Source organism: Paroedura picta, chromosome 4 (assembly GCF_049243985.1).
Source record: "Paroedura picta isolate Pp20150507F chromosome 4, Ppicta_v3.0, whole genome shotgun sequence".
NCBI lineage: Eukaryota > Metazoa > Chordata > Lepidosauria > Squamata > Gekkonidae > Paroedura > Paroedura picta.
The window spans coordinates 92,248,568-92,268,300 of NC_135372.1; the positions used below are offsets into that span (position 1 = coordinate 92,248,568).

Sequence of the window (19,733 nt, forward strand, 5' to 3'; positions counted from 1 at the left end):
ATCAGATGTCTTAGGTTAATTGCCTGCAGGAAGGTAATGCTATAGAACATTTCACATAGTACACACTGCCATAAGCACATTTTAAGATCCCCAGAGATAAAGGAGAGAACCAAGGGGCCTCATGGGGCCAACATGGACAAAGGGGTACATTCTGACCAGTTGCCTTAGAAAAAAGGTAGCATGATGCACTATCACCCTATAGTGCATGTGTGGAAAAGGGGCAAGTTCCTTTCTTCAGGGTCCGCCTTCCCTCCATCATTGGAGAATCCTTCTTGAGCAGAACAGCCATTGGCTGATTCCACATGGGTGGAAAAGGCCAAGAGGGCAGTCATATGGAAGCAGGGCAAATCCTTGCTTCTGTATGATGTTGCCACCAATAGAAGAATAGAAGAAGAAAGTTCAGGAATCAAGAGAGAATGCTGAATGCCATTACAGGTATAGTATTAAAAGCCAGGAGATCATCTGAGGTTACCGAAGGACAGTATATATAGAGAGGGGACCAAGGAGGACTCCCCTGAAGACTGGGAAATAAGAAGAGTTTCTCTTTGTGGAAATAAGCAACTAGACAGGTAGGAACGAAACCAGCTGAGGACAGAATCACTCCCAGAACTTCATGGTGTGAAGGGAATCAGGCTAAAGAGAGTGATCAACTGCACCAAAGGTGGAATTATCATACCCCAGTTGCCCTTAAAAGCATAGTCATCATTGAACTAACCACCTAGCACTAAAAGGCCTTACACTCTCAATAAGCAAAAGGGTAGAGGGTAGAGCTTGCTCTGAGCCTCTTGCAGGAACTGGGCCCTACTGTAGCTGCCAGAATTCCCCTCTGAAAAATACTGCAAATGAGAGGGGGAAAAAACAATTTCCTCCAAAATAAGATACCACAGGCTGCCAATCAAACAGAAACTATAAAACATCACCAATTTCAAGCCAGGCTGCTAAGCAGCAGCATATATTTTATTGGGATAACCGGTCTCTTCTGAACTACAGAAACCTTTCACTCCAGTTTCAGAGACTGAGAGCCCATTACTCACACAGGCAGGGAGCAAATTTCATAATAAACAACAGCTTTATTTGTTGCTCAAGGTTTCAAGTGTCCTACATAAAAACTGTCCTCTTTGTACTAGGTCGCCCCATCAGAAATAGTGTGTGCTCATATAACACTGTTTCTGTAGGCCTGAGAAAGCTAGCTCAGCAGAAAGTTTCTAGTACAGGCATGGGCTACAGAGGGCATGACCAAAATTTGGTCCCATCACATCCTACAGGGAAAGTGTTAACAATGATTGCCAAGTCCAAGAGGTTGAAACCCAGAAACCAACTCCATCCTACCCCTTTGGCCCTGAAATTGCATTCTAAAAATTGAATGGACTGGCTTAACTTGGTAGCACTCACATTGTTCTCAAATTGCACTCTCACGTTCTACCACCTTTGGATTTCAGAGGGAGGAAAATCAGTGGTACAAGTAATGAAAGGACAATACATAGACTGAGACAAATGTAGATAGAGAATAAGGAGCCACTATTAAGAACCTGATATTGTGCAGAATTCCTCTAATCATTATATACCCCATTCAATCCCTTCTCTTCCTTGAACTTTTAGCAAACACTGCTCATATGTTTTCCATGTAACAGTCACAAGGACTTTATCTTAAAAATGAGAGTTAAGATTGCAGAGAGCCTGGGGTTGAAAACAGATTGTTTACTAGAAAACAAAATGTTATATCTCACTGTACTCCTTTACTCATGCAAAGGAGTGTTTTATTTTTCTTAAGGGCACCAAAGGTACTCTAGCTAGTCATAATCAAAGGGCCACATTTTGTGTTTGGGGGGGCTACAGGGCATGCCCTAAGGTAGTGGTTCCCAAACCCCCGGTCTAGGGACCAGTACCATCCGTGGATCAGTTGGTACCAGGCCGCTACTCCTCCTCATCCTCCTCCCCAGCTGCTGCCTCGGGGGCTACCCTGCCACTCTGCCACCGGCTCACCTTTGGCGCTCTCCAGCGGCTGCCACGGCTGGGGCTCCCCCTCAGCGTGGCACTGTGCAGCTATTGCTGGCAGCGCCCCCCAGTGTGCAGCGTTAAGTCAGGGGTGCCAGCGAGAAAGCAAGTGGAGCAGGGCTCAGGCCGCAGCGGCGATGTCCCTCAGCAAAAGACTACCCCCCCCCCCGAGCCGCTGTAAAATTGTCAAGCGTTGACCGGTCCCCAGTGATAAAAAGGTTGGGGACCACTGCCCTAAGGCATTGCAAACATTTGGTGTGGTTGTCAATTCCATTTCTCTACTACCTGAGCTGCTGGTAATTCTTCCTCCTCTTTAAGAGTGTACCAAGAGAGTGGCTTTTCCCCCCAGGTGACTAAAATGGGAGAGATCACCTCTTCCACCTTAGAATGCTGTCATGGGAAGCAATGATGATTAGGGCAAGCCCAGGTGTGTACTGGGAGTTTTATGTCTCAAGTTCCCAGTTATTCTTTTTTAAGCTCTGGCACCACAACAGGAGGGGAGGGGAGAGGAAGGTGAGGAAGAACCAAGGTTCTTTCAAGCAGAGAAACAGTTGTGGAATTGCTTACTTTGGGCAGTGAAGGCCTTTGCTGCTGAAAAATCCACTAATGACATTCTAAAATGCTAAACCATCAGCCATAATATGGCCTGACATCAGTGAGCAGTGGCATGAGATATTCCAGAGTCTTCAAAAGGAGACCAGTGGAACTAGGAATCCTTGTGCTACATACAGTTCCTGAGGCTTAGTTATTCCTCCTGGGGTGGGAAGTAGATAGCAGCAAGTGTTGAAAGTTGAAATGTAAAATGTTGCCCAATGTGCACATCCCAATGTGCTCTTCCTTCAGCAGTGGTGACCTAGGGCTAGTACCCACATGGCAAGGGCCCTGCTTCAATTACTTTAAGATTGTAACCTGTCTAGATGAGGGTGAAGCCTGGGTTTGCCCCAGTTGTATATGGGTTGGGAAGCCCATTGTTTAGCATGCAGGTCACTATGAGAGGAACTGAACTTCCTTGGTGACTGCAGCCTGACACCTTTCCCTAGCCTCTTCCACCCCAAGCACTTTCCTCATGAACTCTTGTTTGGTACTGGTACTAATCTGAGAAAAAAAAGGATGCCAGCTGGGAACAGTGTGCTGGGAAGAAAGTAATGGGGAGGGGGTGGTTTTAGCAAAAAGGTCACCTCTACCTTGACCCTGATACTAAAGATGTGCTAGAATGGTCACTTGCAACCCTGGTGGCAATGCAGACTCAGAAAGCAAGGGGGAAGTAGTGCCTCTATGACAGAGGCAGTAACCCAAATGGGAGTGGGGGATCACCACTGCCAGTGCTTTGGAGCAAAGACTGCTTTGCCAGTGGCACTGATCCTATTGGTTGTTACAGACAATGAAGATACCAGTCACTCACAGGTCCTTTCATCTGGAAATCTCTTAAGGCAGACAATCTAGTCCTCAGAAACATCCTATAGTTTCAGTGGAAGATGCAACCATGATTGGATTCGCAGGATGAAATAAAGAGAGCAGGGGGTTCAAAGTGGGAAACAATTCACCCTGCCTTCAGTACAAAGCTCAAACTTGCTAGGTCTAACGTGGAACAAGTTGCTGGAAGACAACAGGATATGGAAAGATTGTGCTGGGTTTACAGTTGGGAACAAGAAAACCTTGAGGCAGTTAGTGATGAGGGTAGCTGTGTATCCTGTCTGAGTGTGAAAGGTTATGGACTACATAAAAGCCCCATTATTGACATTCAATTTCCATTGTTATGTCTCCCACACAGACACACACATACAACCTTCAAGGGCACAAATGCAATGGAAGCTCAATGTGACAAGGATCCTATCAAGGGGAAGCACTGAGTCACCATGCCCTCCTTGTACAGGGACCCATTGCTTCACCCCCACCATCCAGGGCAGAACCCCTTGCAGTCTCAGACAGGCCTTCCTGTGATGGCTGTGCATTTTACTTTCCTCTGCAGAAAGCAAAGGTTTCTATTGAAGTCAGCCACCACAGGGATTAAGTTCCAATAGGGCAAAACCTGGTTCCTGCTGCTGGCAGTGGGATCCCCAGACTGTCTGTCAAAGGAGAAAGCCTTCCAGTGGCTTCTATGGACTCCTTGACTTCTGACACAGTAAAGCGAATACAGTCCATCAGAATGATGGACATTTTGCTAGCAGGATATGGACATCAATCTTTAGAACATTCCTATGCCATCAAGGCCAGTTGTTCTGCCTTAGCTCCTGTTTCCATCTACCTTTCTTCTGACTCAGTCATGCCTTGTCTACGCAGCGGTGGGTGCAACTTGCACAGCAGCAAGTCAACAAAATCAGCTTGTGGGAGGTGAGCTGCAAGGAGAAAGCCTAACTGGCCCCTTCTTTTTCAGCAGGATCCACTTCCCACATAAGAAATAAAAGGAATAGCAAATACCATAGATGATGGGTAGCAACAAAATTCTGGAAATTGGAAAGGGACTGATACAAAGTGTGGGACATTTTGAAACAAGGCTCCTTCTAACTCATAAGAATGAGGCTGAGATGGATAGAGAGAAATTCTCATCCCACATGGGTCAAAACAGAATAAAATAGCTGAGATACTAGTAGCAGGTGTTTCTTGGCTTGAGCAGTGAGCTGAAGAGATATGGTTCCAGTGGTATGGTTGTATTTATTAATACCTCCATCCACTGCTATGTTCTGCATTATTTCACATACCAGTAGAACTAGATTGTCAAGTGCAAAAATGGCTACAGCTCAGGCTTGGGTGAACGTGCTGCCCTGATGTAGCTGTCAGAGACAGTGATGTCACTGTTCATGTGCTGATCCAGGAACTCTGAGGTCTCCTCTGCAATCTGTCCTGGGATCCGGAAATCAATGGTAGGCTGGCCCCTGTTAGGGCTAGGATGGGTACAAGTGTTTCTTGCCTCTGCATTGCAGCCTGTCCCTTGCAGGAACTGCAAGAAGTTCTCTTCAATGGAGCCTTCCCTGCTTGGTAGTCTGAGGTCCTCCTCGGGTGGTTGCTTGAAGAAACACGTTAGGTGCTTGCTGAGCTCCCCTCGAATCTGTCGGTTGAGGCACCCATAGACGAAAGGGTTGGATGTGAAAGAAAAATAGCCAATCCATGTGACCACATTCTCTGTCTGCTGGCCAGGGAAATGGGAGCTCAGTGCAGAGTAGAGGTGAAAGGAGAAATATGGCAGCCAGCAGAAGAAGAACTGACCTCCCACTGCTAGGAGGATGATGGCAGCCTTTCCTCCTCCAAACATCCTCTGGGGGGTAGTCCGAGGGGCTCCTGAGCTAGTCACCATAGTGGATCTACTGCTAAGGGACTCTGATCTCTGCCGAGGGGTATCCATCCAGGTAGGGAGTGGACCATGGTGCATGGCAGCTACCCTGGCTACTTTGAACATACTGCAATAAACAACCAAAATAATGAAGACGGGCAGGAGGAAGTAGAAAACAGCAAAGAAGACCACAAAAAATTTGCAGTAGGCACTCCGACTCCACTGCAAAGTACAGCTGTGTCCACTGTATGCTGAGGAGCCACCAAAGTGGTCTTGGGAAAGCCATCCCAGGATGGGGATGACGGACATGACTACTGCCTTGACCCAAATCCCAACCAGTACACAGACCACCAGGCCTACAGTCATCTTGACCTCATAACGCATGGGGTGCACCACATAGTAGTAGCGTTCAACATTAATGGCTGAGATTGAGAGGATGCACATGGTGGTGAAACAAACACTCAGGAACAGGTAGACACGGCATAGGGCATCCCCAAATACAGTGCCATCAAAAAAGGCTGAGCTAGACAACATGGCCAGGGGCATGAGGGTGAGAGCAGCCAGGAGATCCACCAGACAGAGGTGGAACACAAACACAAACTTCCTCAGTGCTGGTGTCTTGATAATGACTGTCATAATGGCTACATTGCCCACAATGGCTGTCAGGTCAATCAGGAGCATGAAGAAGAGGCCCACAGACTCAGAAGTCACATCTCTGGTCTTGGCATCCAGGCTGGCATTGAGATGCATAGAGCTCTGGGACGTCTGCAGCAACCTCCTTATCCTGGCAGACTTCCACACCCATTGAGTGGGGAGAGGAGGCTCCATGGAGACTAGCACCTCCCTTCACAAGTCCATCACCCATCCTATTCTGGGTCTCCAGAGAGTAATCACAGAGAATCAATAGTGGCAATGAGAACCAGCAACCCCAAACCCACCGAATGACAGTCTTGCCATCTTCTCAGCCAGTTTTATCTCCCAGCAGAATAACCTTGTACTCTGAGGGCTATTGCACCTCCCAGTGCCCCTCAGTTCTGCAAGCCATTATACCCTTGGACTTTACTTGTGTGTTACTGTTTTCATCTCATTTTGATTGTATTTCTTTGGAAGTAGCATGACATACTGGAAAGATCATGGGATCTGTGCTGGTTATGGAGAAGGGTCCCTTCCTTGCTAACGACGTAGATTCTTACTGGACCTCTTGCTGTGCTCTGTCCCAGGCCAATGTTAGCACCTACAAATAAACATATTTATAGATTACAGTTTGTCAGACAAAGAGAAACCTGGAACATTTCCTGAATAATTATTTTACTGAATTTACAAGTAAGAGCTTGCTTCATTATTAAACAGCCCAAATCTGAGCAGGGGAGAAAGCGGTGGGCACTGGGCAGGGCATTACATTACATGGTGATGCATGACATTTATTTAGTTTAGTTACTGCATTTATACCCCATTTTTCTTCCCTATTGGGTTTGTATTATTCTTCTCTCCTTCATTTTATCCTCACAACAACCCTGTGAGGTAGGTTAGGCTGAGAGTAGGTAACTGGCACAGGGTCACTCAATACAGTTCCCTGTCAGAGTAGGGTCTCCCCGATTCTGCTCTGATATTCCAACTCTGCACTTTAGACGTTGTAAACTTGGTAGTCCAAGGGCAGTGGGAGTGCCCTTGGTTCCTAGTTCAGAGGCCTGTTGGAGTTGGAAACCTTAGGGAAGCTCAGAACTCCGTCTGTTCCAGGCCATCCTATCTTTGCACAATACACTGTTTTTATTCAGTGGTGACTAAAGAATGCTAATGTCAGTCTGCTGTCCAGGATGCATTTGTGGGTTACATGAATATTATGCTTTCCCAGCAAGTGTCCATATGAGGGCTGTAGATGCTTACTGAATAGTGTCAGTGATACAACTGTATAATGGTCACTGCTTGAAGGTTTCTACTTATTTTGAACAAAACCATACTAGCATTGGAGCACTAGCCAATGCCTATACTTCCCTTTCAGAGCTGGAGCTCCATCTCTCCTGTGCCTGAACACAAAACCCTACAGTGTTTTTGTAAATGTACCCATCCTATAATATGTGAACCAAGAATGACACACACAATTTGGGACTTGTGCAAGTGTGGTGTCCAGGGTGGATCTTTCGGATGAGCCCTTACACATCCACAGAATAATATTCATGTGTAAGTCACTATAATAAGAAATATAGCACGTGGCCAAGGGCCAGCAAGGGAATGCCAGGGCTCCCTGCAAGGCTTCTTGGCCCAGCTCTGTCTGTTCAGTCAGAACATGCTGGAACATCCTCAGAGTTTACTCTCAACCATGGCCTTCTTAAAATCCATGAAGTTAAGTAAAGCTAGTTTAGCAATTAATGACTGTGTGACTATTGATTGCCATGAAATATTGGCTAAAGTCTGCTGTGCGTGCTCTCCCCTATTATTTAATTTAGCTCCAGTGAACTCACATCAATATGCACATTACCTGTGTCTATTAACAGTTCCAAGGTATCATCATGCATTCACACTCTCTAGATTTGACAAGCTGCCAACTGAATTCCTCTCAGGAAGAGATGAAAACATTCCATCTAATTGTAGATTTTGTCCTAGGTCTATCAACCTGATTGTGACATTGGTTCATGTGTTCTTCCAGTGTAGGCACATTTGGATTTAGTGGAACCTGTATTGGCTGAGAAATTGTTCTCAGAGGAGAAGATTCTCAAATATCTTATTGGTAGAGGTAGACCAAAGAACTACAGTATCTGTGACAAAGTTTGTGTTCTGCAAGGAAATTACGGGCTGAGATAATGCCCAGTGCATTAACTGTTAGCTTTATTAGGTAAAGTGATGTATAGACAGTTTTTTTGTAGATAATTATTTTGTTTTAGTGCTTTTGTCCGTTTTCCTCTCCTGCCTGGCCTGTGGGCCATAATAACGGCTGATTGGCTGCCTGGCACTCTACCCCATCAGGTTGAGGCCCACAGTGCTCCAATGGTGTGAGTCCCAAATGGGCTCTGTTCTCAGTTTTTGCCCATCACTGGAAACTGGAGACCTCATTGAGGAGGAGGCAAAAGTGCTTCCACATATGGTCCTTCAACCTTCTTCAAGCCCGCCACACTCCATTTATATGCATGTGAGAATATTATAAACATATGACATAAAATGGGTGTATGTGTGTGTGAGAGAGAGAATTTTAAACTGAATGCACACTGTATCCATTTGGATTACAAAAACCTTTTGTACAAACTTGTGTAAATATTATTTATGAAAATGTCATTTGGGGTGACCCCCTCAAGACATGCTTTAAAAGCTCTCCAGAGTATGGAATCCGGCATCATTGCTCTGCCCCAAGACAGAACCATGGCAAAGCTTTTAGCTAAAACAGGCACCAAAGGATTATGCATGTTACCAGTTACTGCAACGTTGCCAGTCTGTGAATTGTGAGCAGTTTAATCCAGGCTCAAGGCCAAACTAGAGGTGCCACCATCCTTGTGGTCGCCTCAGGGAGGTGGCTGCATCCATTTAAAAGCAATTTAAAAATGCTGCAAAGTGCAGCAGACTGAGGCACTATTTTCTGTCCCTGAACCTTATCAAATATCAAAACAGCCGTTCCCCAACCACCATTGCAGAACTTGGAAAAGTGTGTTGGGGGGAGTGTGGGAGAGAAACAACACTGTATTGCAAGTCCAATCAGGTCTGGGCCTTCATGGCATTTCAAAATCACTTTAAAGTATCAGCCATGAGGACTCCATCGCATCCAGTATGGCCCTCAGTTTGGAATGGTACTTTCTTTGAAATAACTTATAGAGCGGATTGATTACAAATGTGTTACTCTTAAACTTACTTCCAAAGCTTTGTGTCAATTGCTTCCTATATGGAAATCCCTGTGTGAAGCAACTGTTTATTGTTTCTTTACTTTTATAAAAATAAATGTAAAACAGAGCCCAGTTGTCTTTGATGCTTGGGCAGGCATGTTCTTTTTCCCCCTAATTACAGTTATGTAGATTTGTGATTTAGCTTGCATGGATGTGAATGGTTTTGATCTGAGATAGAATCCTCATCAATTTCATGCTTCCTCCAGATTTTTGCCTGCAGTTTTCTCTCTTTTTGATAGTTCCAAAGTCTACAGCATTCCTCCCTGTTTAAAGGGAAATTGTTAATGCACCTTCAGTTACAGCTGTAATACTTTCTCACTGCTAGTACTAAATTTGTTGTTTAAAGTGTTGGATCTGATTTCAGTTACACTATGGCCTATTTACAGCATTCTGAGTGTTTGAGGTATGTTAAAATAGAATTTAAGGCACATCATAAGAATTGTGAGGATTTCTATAGATGGTCCTAGTTCAACAGCATCTTTGCATTTTCAGTGAAAGCAGCCACCTCTCTGGTAAGGATAAAGGTTGGTTTAGTTTGCTCCAAATGGCAGGAAAGTACAACATAGCCAGAAGCTAGATATCTATATGCATGGAACTAGATGGGTGAATTGCAACCAGGACCCATGCATGGAGAGCTCTAAAGAGGTAGAGTTTTTAACCCAAAGGACAGTCAAAATCCCAACACACTTCAGGTTTACAGTTCATCTTTAGGAACCTAAGTGCAACATGGAAGGGAAACAAAAACCAAATAGGCACAATTTCCTGAAATACTACCTTGAATCTCATGGCATATACATTTAGAAAATACATTTTTAAAATGTGAAGCCCTATCACATTCTCGTTAGGAGGTATCATAAAGTTTACTTCCGAACACAATTCTCTGAATTTCAAAACGCAACTTAATCTGGAAAAATGTGCATAAAAACTTTGAGATTGTATTTCTAAATGTTATCCAAACATAAGCAAAGCAAGTAAAATATTCTTACAAAGAAAGCTGCTATGTCTTCAGCATATGCTCCAGTGGGTACAAATTTGGAATGCAACAGTAATTGATACCCACCAGTAACAAATACAGATGGAGCCATAACTTATTAATGATTAATCTCTTCAGCTAATTTAGCTTAATGTAGTCTCTGGGAGAAAGTTAGCACAACCAGGTCATGGATGAAACTGCCCAAGATATAAACGTTAAATGGATTATTTGCAGGGTAATTCACCTGATGTACTTTCAGCACAAATCTCCAGCACCTTCACAGGGAAGTAGGCCTGATTTAAACATGATGCTGAGGGGGAGCAAAAGACCTGAGGCTTAGCACTTGGTGTTTTGCACCAGTAGCAGCCCAGTTTAAACAAGATGCTGTGTAAGTGGAAAGACCTGCCACTCAGTGCATAAGCCTTGCCAGCATCCCACTGAAATCAAGCCGGAGAGCAAGTCAGGCTGTGGCTGGCAGGCAAAAGCTGTGTAGAAAACAACAGAAGTGAGACTCAGTGTATGTCTGCTTTAGGAGGGGGAAAGGAGCTATATCCAGTTTTAACCACATACATTTCCTTATCCATTTCTTCCCCTGAGTATTTTGCTGATGGTCCACTGTCCCCCAGACCCAGATGCAAGCACCCAGACAGTGTGTGTTACTTGCCTTCTTGGGTTGCACAGAAGCAAGAAATGGCTTTGTTTCTTCAAGAAGGACCATGTTGTGATCCACCACTTTCCCTGTACACCAATTCGACAGGTATCCTTGAAATAGAGACCTGGGAGAAAAATAAAGAGCATGATGATGATAGTTCTGCATAAGTTGCCCTGTGTTCTGCTTGGTACTGTTATACCCATTGGCCCAGTGCCTGGAGGAAAGACATGTCTAGAAGGAGCAACACATAAGAAAACAAGCCTGCCAGCCCCATCGAGGTCAGGGCTCCTCTGAAACATTCCACAGTGCTGGCCACTCGCAGGACATTGGATTAGATGGGCACAGCTAATGAGGCAGCTACCACACTCCTATTCCCAACCTTGACTCCCAGCTTGAGTTTCAGCAGTTGCTTTCCACCCAGCAAAGAGGAATGGGTTTTCTTATTGTGGACAAGGGCTGTGGTTCAGTAGTGAAGAGTTACTCCCACTTTGTGTGCAGGAAGTCTGATTCTGGGTATCTCCACCAAAAGCAGGTCTCAGGGAAGACTTGTATCGGTTTGAGGCTGGACAGAAGCTGTCAGTCAGCATATACAGTACTGAGCTATGTGGCCTGCTGGGCTGACTGAGTAACGGCAGCTTCCTGTGTTGATGGGATTCTGAAAAAAGAAGCTCTTCCAAGGTCCAACAGTGTGCCTCCTGAAGATTTCCTGGTGTCCTTTAATTTAAAGGATGTTCTCTTTTAAAAGAAAAGTATTTCCTTTTCTTCAGCACTGACCGTAATGGATTTCCTTCATCACCATACTTCCCACTTCCAAAGAATATAAAATATGCCTCATTTCAGTTATTACAACTCCAAAATGGCTCTGGTTTTTGAAATAGTTGTCTACCCACCCTCTTGATTCAGGAGTGATTGTGCAGGTAAGTGTTGTTCTCCAGCCACAGAAAAAGACCTTCTCTGTCTCCAGAAGACACCCACTCACACACACATAGACACACACACACCCTCCTCCCCAATCGCTGCTCACATGGAGCCTCCCCTGAGCTGCCTTCAGCCCCACAAGACAAAGTGATCCCAAGTGCTGGACTTGTACTTTCTTCTGCCGCTCCTTTCCAATGCAAATCCAAATCATGCCTGCCTGGGGTGAGATGCTGCCACCCATCCCCACCTTCTGCAGAAGCCTTACCTTGTGCTCCCCACCTGCACTGTGCTGGGAGACTAAACGTCTTGCCGGTAGGCCTGAGCTGGTGCTGAAAGGGAGAGTGTTAAGGGTTTTGAAGGCAAAAGGGCATCTTTAGCTGGCCTCCCTCATTCCTTTGCTCTGCTGCTGGTAAATTCATTCCCTGCTCCAAGAGCAGAGGGATCCTCCTGAGACAGCTTACTTTGCTCACTCCAGTGAAGATCTATTTTGGAGACCTCGCTCCTGTTTAGGGGAGCTCATCTCCTGGGGCTCATCTCTACACACCATCCCAGCTTCTTTGGAAGGATGGACTGGCTGAATGCTTTCATCCCCAAAACAGGCTCAACACCTGGGTGAGACCAGCATGGACAATATCCTACCCTGGAGTCATGCATGTTGGCCTGGCCAGAGGCTGCCCTCTGCTCCTCTCTGATTCAAGCATTAGTCAGTTCGTACCTTCCTTGTCCAGATTTCCAGCATACTGGGGTATTTCTCTGCTGCTTCTCTTCCACTGTAGCTGATGCACAGATCCACTGCAGTGAAGGGTGAGAAGCAGCCGGCAGCTTGGAGAGTGAGCCAGCTTCTGGGTCCTAGATTCCTCCTTATTCCTAGCTCAGGATTCAGGTATGGTGTGGGCACAAGTGGCGGTGATACAAACTTTTTAAATGCTCAAAATGCTCAAAAATATTCTCCTGTGGCTGAGGCCTGATGCCAGCTGTAGGTTATGGGCAGAATAGCACAAAACATAACATCTAATCAAGGGAGTGGCAGTGTGAAACAAGGCACTTTGAAATCATTATTAACAACCATAAAACACCAATTAAACAGGACATTTTCATGCACAGATTCAAAACCAAGTCCTACATGCTTGTATATGGCTTGAAACCAAGCTGCACAAGCAACATGCAACTGACTCATATTGTCACTCATGAAGACATTCACTACTACCAAATTGCATTTTCTGGCTAAACTGTGCTTATTCTGTGGTATGGTTTCCGATAGTGTTGTACAACAGCCAGAGTAAATCACAACGGCACAAACCATCTCCATTGTGCAGTATATAAAATACCCTTCGTGGATCAGAACAGGGGAATATGGCCACACAAGAACTCTCCTGAGTACAAACTGTGATGTGTATTAATATATTAGAGCTCTACAGGAAAAGGCTACAGACGTAGCAGGAACAGAGCTTCATCAGAGCCAGTGTGGTATAATGGTTAAGAGCGGCGGTTTCTAATCTGGCAACCTGGGTTTGATTCCCTGCTCCTCTACATGCAGGCAGCTGGGTGACCTTTTTCTAGTCACAGTTCTCTTGGGGCTGTACTGACCGAGCTCTCTCAGCCCCACCTACCTTACAAGATGACTGTTTTGGGGAAAGGAAGGTAAAGTTACTGTAATGCGCTTTGAGACTCATAGAATCATAGAATAGAGTTGGAAGGGTCATGGGTCATCTAGTCCAACCCCCTGCACTATGCAGGACACTCACAACTCCTTCAGGCAGTGAAAAGCAGGATATAAAACACAACTCTTCTTCATAACTTCTTTAAGACTCATTCAGGTAGAGAAAAGCAAGGTACAAAATCCAGCTCTTCTTCATAAGAGCCAAGGTTGCTGGAGATAACCACCTCAGCCTGTTTTTACTGCAAATGCTCAGAGCATTTCCGCACATCAGTAAAAATGGTGGTTATACCAGCTTTATGGCAAAGTGCTAAAATTTATTGCACTTCCCAGTCCCTCCTCACTTCTCTGCTTTCTTGCCTTTGTCTGCTGTCTTTTCACGCATCTCACCCTCCACATCTGCTGCTGGACATGACGGAAGAGAGCAACGCGCCTTATACGCATCGCGCTTCTGCCTGTCAATCAGTCTAGGCAACCAATCCCCTTTCTCCACATTTTAAAGGTCCCATGATGCCCACTATTTTTTTAAAAATACATACTTTGAGACTCCATACCTGCCCTCTGCTGGTTGCCTGATGGTTGCTCTCCCTTAGCTAGTGCTAAATCACAGAATCATAGAGTTGGAAGGGGCCATACAGACCATCTAGTCCAACCCCCTGCTCAACACATGATCAGCCCAAAGCATCCTAAAGCATCCAAGAAATAGGTTAGGGGAATCCACTTTATGCGATTCTCAAACTTGTGCTTTAAAATGGGGGATGTAGCAAGTTTGCTGCCTGGACACTGGATGTGGGTGATGCCAGGCAGAACTGCTGGAATATAATGACTAAGCATTTCACTATATTTTACGGTACGGAAAAGCCCTCAGACAAGAGTACCTTTGAGCATATGAAAGGTGACTTGGGCTTACCACCATGACCAGATCTCACTCTGAAGCAAAAAGTGGGACTTGCAGGCAGGCTTGGATCCAAGAACTTCCCTTTTAGAACCCAGAACTCTCCACATGGGGCAAAGTTTGTACTTGGGTAAAAATTAGGACTGCCAACCTCCAGGTGATCTCCAGGTGACAGAGAAAATGGTTGCTTTGGAATCTATGGAATCTGGAATTTGGAATCTATGGAATTCTGTCCCAAATTCTGCCCTCCTGAGCCCACCCCCTTCCCCAATTTCCAGGTATTTCCCAATCCAGCAACTCTAGTGGTGTTCCTTTACTAATGAACTACTTGGGCCTTCCTACACAATTATCACAGTAATGTGCAAGAAATGCAGTTTTGTTTTCACTTGTTGACTATGGGCCTCTTCTGCCTTCATGGTTGTATTCAGGATATTACTTGCTTTTCAAGGATTGAAGAGAACAATTTTGTACCTGAAAAAAACTTTGTCATCATCCCCCTGCCCCATGAACTGCATGAGAATGCTGCATGAGAATGAACTGCATCATTGCTGCTGAGAATGCTGCATGTAGAAGAGCAAACCAAAAACCTCTGTTCAAAGGTGGAGGAAGTTTGTGCAACTTTAGTGAGGTATAAAATTTTGCATTTTAAAAAAATCCAAAAACAAACAGCACAGAATATATACATTATTTAAGAAGCAAGTTCCAATAGAATGGGAAACTGCTGGTGGGCACACCATTATTTCAGTAATCTGAATTCCAGGGACAAACTGTGCATTAAGCATAGTTACAGGATACAGTTATATTGTTTTGTTCTCTCTCTTTTGTTCACTGTGGACTGCTGCCAGAGTGGTGACTTCAAGGAGACCTGTGTTGGCAAAGGTTTTGTCATTCTTTCTCATGCTCCCATTTGGGTGCCAGCCTCTAGGTGGGATCTGGGGCTCCTCTGAAATGACGGCTCATCTCCAAAGTACAGAGACCAGTTTCCCTGGAGAAAATGGATGCTTTGAAACGTGGGCTCTATGGCAAGGCACCCCACTGAGGTCGCTGTCCTCTCCAGGCTCCACCCCCAAATCTCTAGGAGTTTCCCAGCCTGGATATGACAACCTTCCCTCCTTCCAGTGGCCAGGGGGGCGGGACCTGGAGATCACCACAGAAGTTGCTAGGGAAAGCATAGCAGTGCCCATACATTCCACTTGGGGTATGTGCATATAGAGTCCACCAACCCTGCTCAGAATGGTAGTACAGAGTCTGTCAAAGAGCCACCTTGGCATTTATCTTGACTGGTTCTCCCTTCCCAACAGGCCCACCAAGAAGCTGTGGAATGTCCAAGATGTGCAAGGCTCCATGCCAGATAGAGGCACTTTTAAGATGTTAATGACTCACTCAGAGTGGGAGGGCTTGGGACAATCATTAGGGCCTGCACTGCTATACAAGGCTCATTTCTGATGTAGTGATGACAGAAACAAATGGTTTGTTGGCCGCCTGGGAGCCTGCCACTGGCTGATTTGTGTGTCTGCAACTTGATGCTCTCTCCTTGCAGCCAGCAAGCTTCCTTGAAAATGATCAAACCATGGTGCTCTAGCTGTGAGAAATCACTTGCAACTTCTTGTTCACTTTTTGACCATTTCAAACTATTTCTGAGTGCTCTTCAGTCTCTCTGTGAGCTTTAGCGAGATGACACAGCAGTTCTGATCCAGATCTAGCAAACATACCAAACCTGGAAACCTTATCTCCTCTGAATGCTGTCCTTTTCATTGACTGTTAGTGCAAATAAAAACATTCTGCAGTTGGATCAGAGTGGGACCTTGGTGAGTTTCCAAGGGAAGGGGAGTCCTCAGTTGCGTCATAGACCCTTCCCATCTAAACACAGATGGTGTGCTTGAAGAATCTGCTTTGCTAAAGTGTAAATTAAGGTTGCTAACCTCCAGGTGGTACCTGGAGATATTCTGGGATTACAAGTGAACTCAAGGCAACAGAGATCAGTTCACCAGGGAAAATGGGTGCTTCAGAAGGTGGACTATGACATTATACTCCACTGAACTCCCTCTTCCTCCCAGCTGTACCCTCTTCTGGTTCCACCCTCCGAATCTCCATCTGTTTCCCAACCTGGAGTTGGCAACCTCAGTGAGAATGAGGTCCACCTATTGAATCCCTTCCTGACTGCAAATGTGCTGTTCCTTTACAACAATGGGAAACAACCAAGCCCTTCCAAGATAAGGTTTCCTTTAGACCCCTAACCATCCTAGCATCAGTTCTTTGGTACTCACTAAAGCTCCAAATATAAGACCAAAAATCTTAAGAAAAGGAATAAAAACTTCTCAGCTTCAAAGAGCACCATTGAGGCATTGAGATTGAAACATGCCCTGTGGTGGTGCACCTCAAAAGCCTGTTTGGTTCTGTATTAAAGAGGGGGGGGGGTCTTTTTTTCTTCTTTTCCCTGTAACTTAATGTTTGGAAACTTTCTTCAATAATTTATCCTAATTGCATTAGATTGGATCATTGTACTGTGCCCTAAATAAGGGTATGTTCTAATCTACAGTTTTCTGCATTATTGAGGGCAAAGCTACAAATTATATGATTCTTTTAACAGATTTTTAAATTTTTATATGATGTCGCTGGTGACCCTGTGATTTAAAAGGCAATACCACTGTGGTTTAGCTATTAAAATACAGAAAATTCATCAGCTAACAGGCTTTGACTGAAGGGAAACTGTGAGTTAGATTTGGATTCTGGAGACCTAGGATCAAATCAGTCAGTGTTATAGGCTTTCTAATGGGGGAAACTAAAACCAAAAATACATACATACAGTCATGGAATGCTGCCAAGTACTTTTTAGCCTCTGTACTATCAAAGTTGTATGCAAATGTATTCAACATGAATAGTTATTTGAAATTGAATGTACATTCAGATGAATATCAGTTTTGCACTTATGCTACTGGCTGGCTTGTGCAAAAACAATCTAAGGCTCACTTGTGAAAAGCTATATTTATGCAGCTTTAAGACTCTAATTCCCATGATGAAGAGCAATCGCAAGCGAAGCCTTCCTGCAAGACAGGGCTCCAGCCCTGCGTTACGCTAAACAGTTAAGGTGGCTGTGAAGGGAGGGGGCACGCTCAGCACCTGGCAAAGACAGGGAAACTGAAGCTCCACCCCGATCTCTAGGAATCCTGCTCAACTCACTGCTGTCTTCTGAGATTTCTTTAGTCATTGCCCACACACTTGCAAATCTGTCCTTGCCACCCAAGAGACCACGACACAGTCCTCCTTAGACTGTCAGACGGGTGATCTACTATTTCAGTCCTATTATGCACGAGTTGAAAGCAGCCCTCCAAGGAACAGTCAGGAAATGAACCTGGAACCAGAGGCATGCAAAGCCTGTCCTCTACCACTGATGTATGATACAGCCCCCTCTGGACACATATGCTGCTGTTCAGGGATGCTGGCTGCTGTTTATTTTTAACTGCCCCTTCTTCCCTCCTGCATCATCTACTTTAATATCAGGGAGATAAAAATAGCATCCACCAGGGTCTGCCTGCCAGTTTCTATACTGCAGTGTCCAGACAGAGACACCTGTGCTTTGAGCTCCCCCTGCCCAAAGGCTGAGATGTGCAGCAGCTGCTGTCACAGCAGGAGAGAAGCCGAGCACCTCGCCTCCTTGGTAGCTGCCAGTGGAGATGGAGTTTGCTGAGGATCTCTGCCTGGAGGAGGCAATGCATATTCATGCTGCAGCCACTACTGGTCACGTGCACCTATTGCTAGGTTACACAGACCCAAAAATAAATCCTTCCAAACTAGATTAGAACAGAGGGACCTCAGATGAACTGCATTCCCCAAACTGTAGTAGGGGACAGGAAGCTTGTTATAGCTTGGATGTCAATAAGAAGAATAAAAGAGGAAGACACAGGGAAGCCCTCAATGGGGAAAATGGGTCTTGGGTCCCTGCTTTGGGGGAACATATTTCTTTGTGCAGCCAGTGCTCACCCCGCTGATCTTGTTTTGCCCTCATAAGCCCTGCAGAGGGCAGCAGAGCTCAGTTTTGCTACACCACTTTGGAATTTGGCCAGGTCTGTGCAGTATGTCTACAGAGAGTGGCTTCTCTTCAGGATAGCATCGGTTGCATGGCTGCCGGCATCCTTGGGATAGGGCTGCAAGTACCTTTCAGTGGTCGTGTGTTAGGGCCCACGAGGAGAGCAGATGACAGGCTGCTGTAATGTGTGGAGACTGTTCCGATATTGGTACTGCCCCCCCCAGCCCCGCAAACACCTTCCTCTGCTCAAAGGAAGCCAAAATATAACCAGAACACACATCTCATGCTGGTTTAATCTCTGTCACTGAAACAGCACATTTGATCCATAAATACAATATGAATATAGCATCAGAATATACCATGTGTGCAGACGTCAGGATTATGTTGAGATCACTCTTCCTAGAGCTGTGCAGAGAGGTTATTTTTCATTAGTGAGCACTTACACACTGGCCCACTGACCTCACCATTGTAACACTGAGACACAAATCATGTCAATAAACTGCACCCTCAAGCTTCTACGTCGGCACCAGCTGTTTTCTGGAAATCAGGTTGGCATTGGGTACGTGAGCAGGCGAAGCAGCCCTAACAGAGCTAGAGCATGGTCTGCATCAAAGTTTGATGGCAATGAGACACACAGTTGTCCTTTTTTGTAAAATAAATACATTGATACATCAGTTGACAATAGATCAGTGCATCACTTGATAATTAAATGGACTTTAACAAGGGAAGGTGAGTATTCCAAATGAGGGGTTCTGTAGGGTTCACGTTGCTTAGAGCTTGCTTATTCCCCAGGACATTGTGAGGCCTCTGCCCTTTCCAGAGCAGCTTAAATAAGCTGTTGCCCATGACTAATACACCTGCCCGTCATCTGGAAGCAACTCTCCCATGTCCTTTGGAAGAGTCTTACTAGTGCTTCTCTTAATATGCAACCCCAGTTGTCACAATTTCCCCAGTTGTCACAAAGATTTCCCCAGTTGTCACAGTGAGTTGCTGATTCTTTGTTATGTTTAGCCTAGACTCAAAGTGCATTCAGTTGCTGGAGAAGTAGAGATGCCATGTCAATTGGGCAACACTGAGCTGCAGTTGCTGAATCAACCTACATTTATTTTATTATATTTTATTTTTAGATTTACAGACCGCCACTCTCGGCCCAGCTGGCTTGTGGCAGTTTACATTACATTTTACATTAAAAATATAAAAAACATTAAAACCTGATACAATTAATACAATCAAGACAATTGGTGGTGGTGACAGTCTATATCTCCTTGCGGAGCCTCGACTCTTCTGCCTGCAGCCGTAGTGTCAGAATAGATGACCCCAGGTGATGTTGGCCTAGGGGAGTGCAGATTACAAAATGAAAAGGAAGGGAGGGACCCAATCTTGGCCATCTTGGTGTAGTGGTTAGGAGTGTGGACTTCTAATCTGGCATACCAGGTTCGATTCTGCACTCCCACACATGCAACCAGCTGAGTGACCTTGGGC

The 19,733-nt window shown here is 45.2% G+C and overlaps 1 protein-coding gene across 4 annotated transcripts in view; it reads right to left on the reverse strand.

Annotated features, from left to right (window-relative positions):
• Window positions 1-923: 923 nt before the first annotated feature.
• Window positions 924-19,733, reverse strand: part of GPR61 (G protein-coupled receptor 61) — a 33,535-nt gene continuing 14,725 nt past the window's right edge. For 2 of the 4 annotated variants that reach the window (XM_077334204.1, XM_077334202.1), the window contains 3 exons: window positions 12,388-12,646; window positions 10,767-10,878; window positions 924-6,497 (listed from right to left, as the gene is read on the reverse strand). In XM_077334204.1, the coding sequence (XP_077190319.1) occupies window positions 4,727-6,091 (1,365 nt within the window). In that variant the 5' untranslated portion in view covers window positions 6,092-6,497; window positions 10,767-10,878; window positions 12,388-12,646 and the 3' untranslated portion in view covers window positions 924-4,726. Of the gene's footprint in view, window positions 6,498-10,766; window positions 10,879-11,937; window positions 11,985-12,387; window positions 12,647-19,733 lie in introns of those variants that run through there. The other 2 variants (XM_077334205.1, XM_077334203.1) reach the window with 2 other exon arrangements.